This window comes from Nicotiana attenuata, chromosome 7, assembly GCF_001879085.1.
Source record: "Nicotiana attenuata strain UT chromosome 7, NIATTr2, whole genome shotgun sequence".
NCBI lineage: Eukaryota > Viridiplantae > Streptophyta > Magnoliopsida > Solanales > Solanaceae > Nicotiana > Nicotiana attenuata.
In genome coordinates, this window is record NC_031995.1 from 20,744,553 (window position 1) to 20,746,475 (window position 1,923).

Here is a 1,923-nt window from a genome sequence, read left to right on the forward strand (position 1 = left end):
AGAAGTCCCATTTGTAGAAGCACTTTATTGAAGTGTGATTGTTCCTGCCACATATCTGACAGGCTGATGATCCTGTGGTTTCCTGTCCCTTAACAGCATTTTTAGATCCTTGAGTGTTTTGATTGTTGTTCTGTCCGGCAGGCCCGACGCCTCTACCTTTTGAACTGTAGTTCATGTTACCTCTTCTTCCTCTACCTCTGTCGTTGTATGTCCTTTGTGCTGCAAATGCCATATTGTGATTCACTTGTTGTGGATAATATCCTTCATCCTCTCTGAGATCAAAGCCTCTTAGAGAAGTGACCAACTGGCTCAGAGTTGGATAAGGTGCTCTGCGAAGCATCACTGTCCTAAATGTTTTGTATTTAGGACCCAAACCTCTAGCAAAGTTGATTACCTTGCTATCATCATCTACATGCTTGTGTATGGCAGCCAAGACATCACAAATGCCTTTGAATTCCTTTAGATACTTATCGATGGTTCTACTGCCAAGCTTGATGGTTTGAAGTTGTTGCTTCAACTGGAATTCCTTGTCCTTTATTGCTTGCAGATAGGTTTCTTCCAGGCATTCCCACATCTGTTTAGTAGTCGTGCATCCCACAATGAGTTACATGCTCTCTTCTAACATTGTCCCTGATATCCAACTCCTTAACAACACATCATTTTCAGCCTAATCATCAGTAGTACTGTCTTTGTCAACTCCCTTGCCACTATCTTTGTCGCTACTTTCACTGGTGCCTTCTAGTTTATAATTTCTGGCTTTCCGTCAATGAGATAGTTCAACCTCATTACTTGTATGAATTGCATCATTTGTGTTCTCCATATCAGGTAGTTAGAGGGCTTCAACTTCACACGGCATGAGGCAATGAGATGATGAAGAGAGGCTGTTGAAAAGGTGTTGGAAGCCATATGGACAGAGTTGATACTGTGTAGTAAGAACTGAATTTTTGGCAGCGGGGTTGGCTTCAAAGTAGTTCTGATACCATATGAAATTATGGTGCAGAGACAATGTCAAGAAAACAGTGTATTGATGTATCTTCAGTTACATGAGTCCTATGTATTTATACAGTATTTTCATCCTATATTTTGGCTATACTACATAGAGTAGGACTCTTCTAGGATAGATAATACAAAGAGTCCTAATTCTTCTAAACTAGGACTAAGTGATTGTATAGTTATCAAGTTTGTTAGCCTGATCATTATCTTCCAACACGTGTTACTATTTTTATCAGATTATCAATTAGTGTTTGTTATAGAAATTTACATATAATTACCTACTAAGTGACTTAATCGAGTAAATAGTACTTATATTGTTACTACATAGAATTTAAACTCACTTCAATATATCCCAATGGAACCCCATATAATGCAAAGAGAAATTTCATTTCCATGGCAATTTAAAGTTTATTTTCATAAGGAAAGGCCAAGTTAGTCATTTCCAATTTTCTTTTTTCTGTGAGGAAATTGTGAGTACGTCATAATCTCTTGTGAACCTAGTGGTACTCTCATGCAGGATACAAACAAACAGATCATATATGTTTTTGAAAGCTCCATCTTCTCTTTAAAAAGCCATCACAAACATCGCAGCAATATGAGCAAAGAAATAAAGAAGAAACAGTATAGCATATGGGATCCAAAGACCAAAAAAATGCATTGCTCAATCAACATTTGGAGCAACTTGGTTCAATTACTAATTCCCCTTCTGTAAAAATCCTCTCATCTTTTCTATTTCAATTTCTTACTTGTTTAATTTTCTCTGCTCGCGATTCAATTTATTTTCTTTGATTTGTTTTTCTTTTTGGGAGGGATTGGATTTATCATGAATTAATAAATTTTACGCTAGTAATTATCGTCAGCTTACCCCAACTTGTTTGGGATTAACACGCAATTACATTGTTCTTTGGGTTGGGGGGGGGTGGGGGGGTA

General features: G+C 37.3%; 1 protein-coding gene across 1 annotated transcript in view; it reads left to right on the plus strand.

Annotated features, from left to right (window-relative positions):
* The window catches only part of LOC109230419, a 4,843-nt gene continuing 4,467 nt past the window's right edge, over positions 1,548-1,923 (plus strand). Inside the window, exon 1 of the mRNA XM_019395931.1 lies at positions 1,548-1,701. Coding sequence (XP_019251476.1) covers positions 1,624-1,701 — 78 coding nt within the window. The 5' untranslated portion in view covers positions 1,548-1,623. The remainder of the gene's footprint in view (positions 1,702-1,923) is intronic.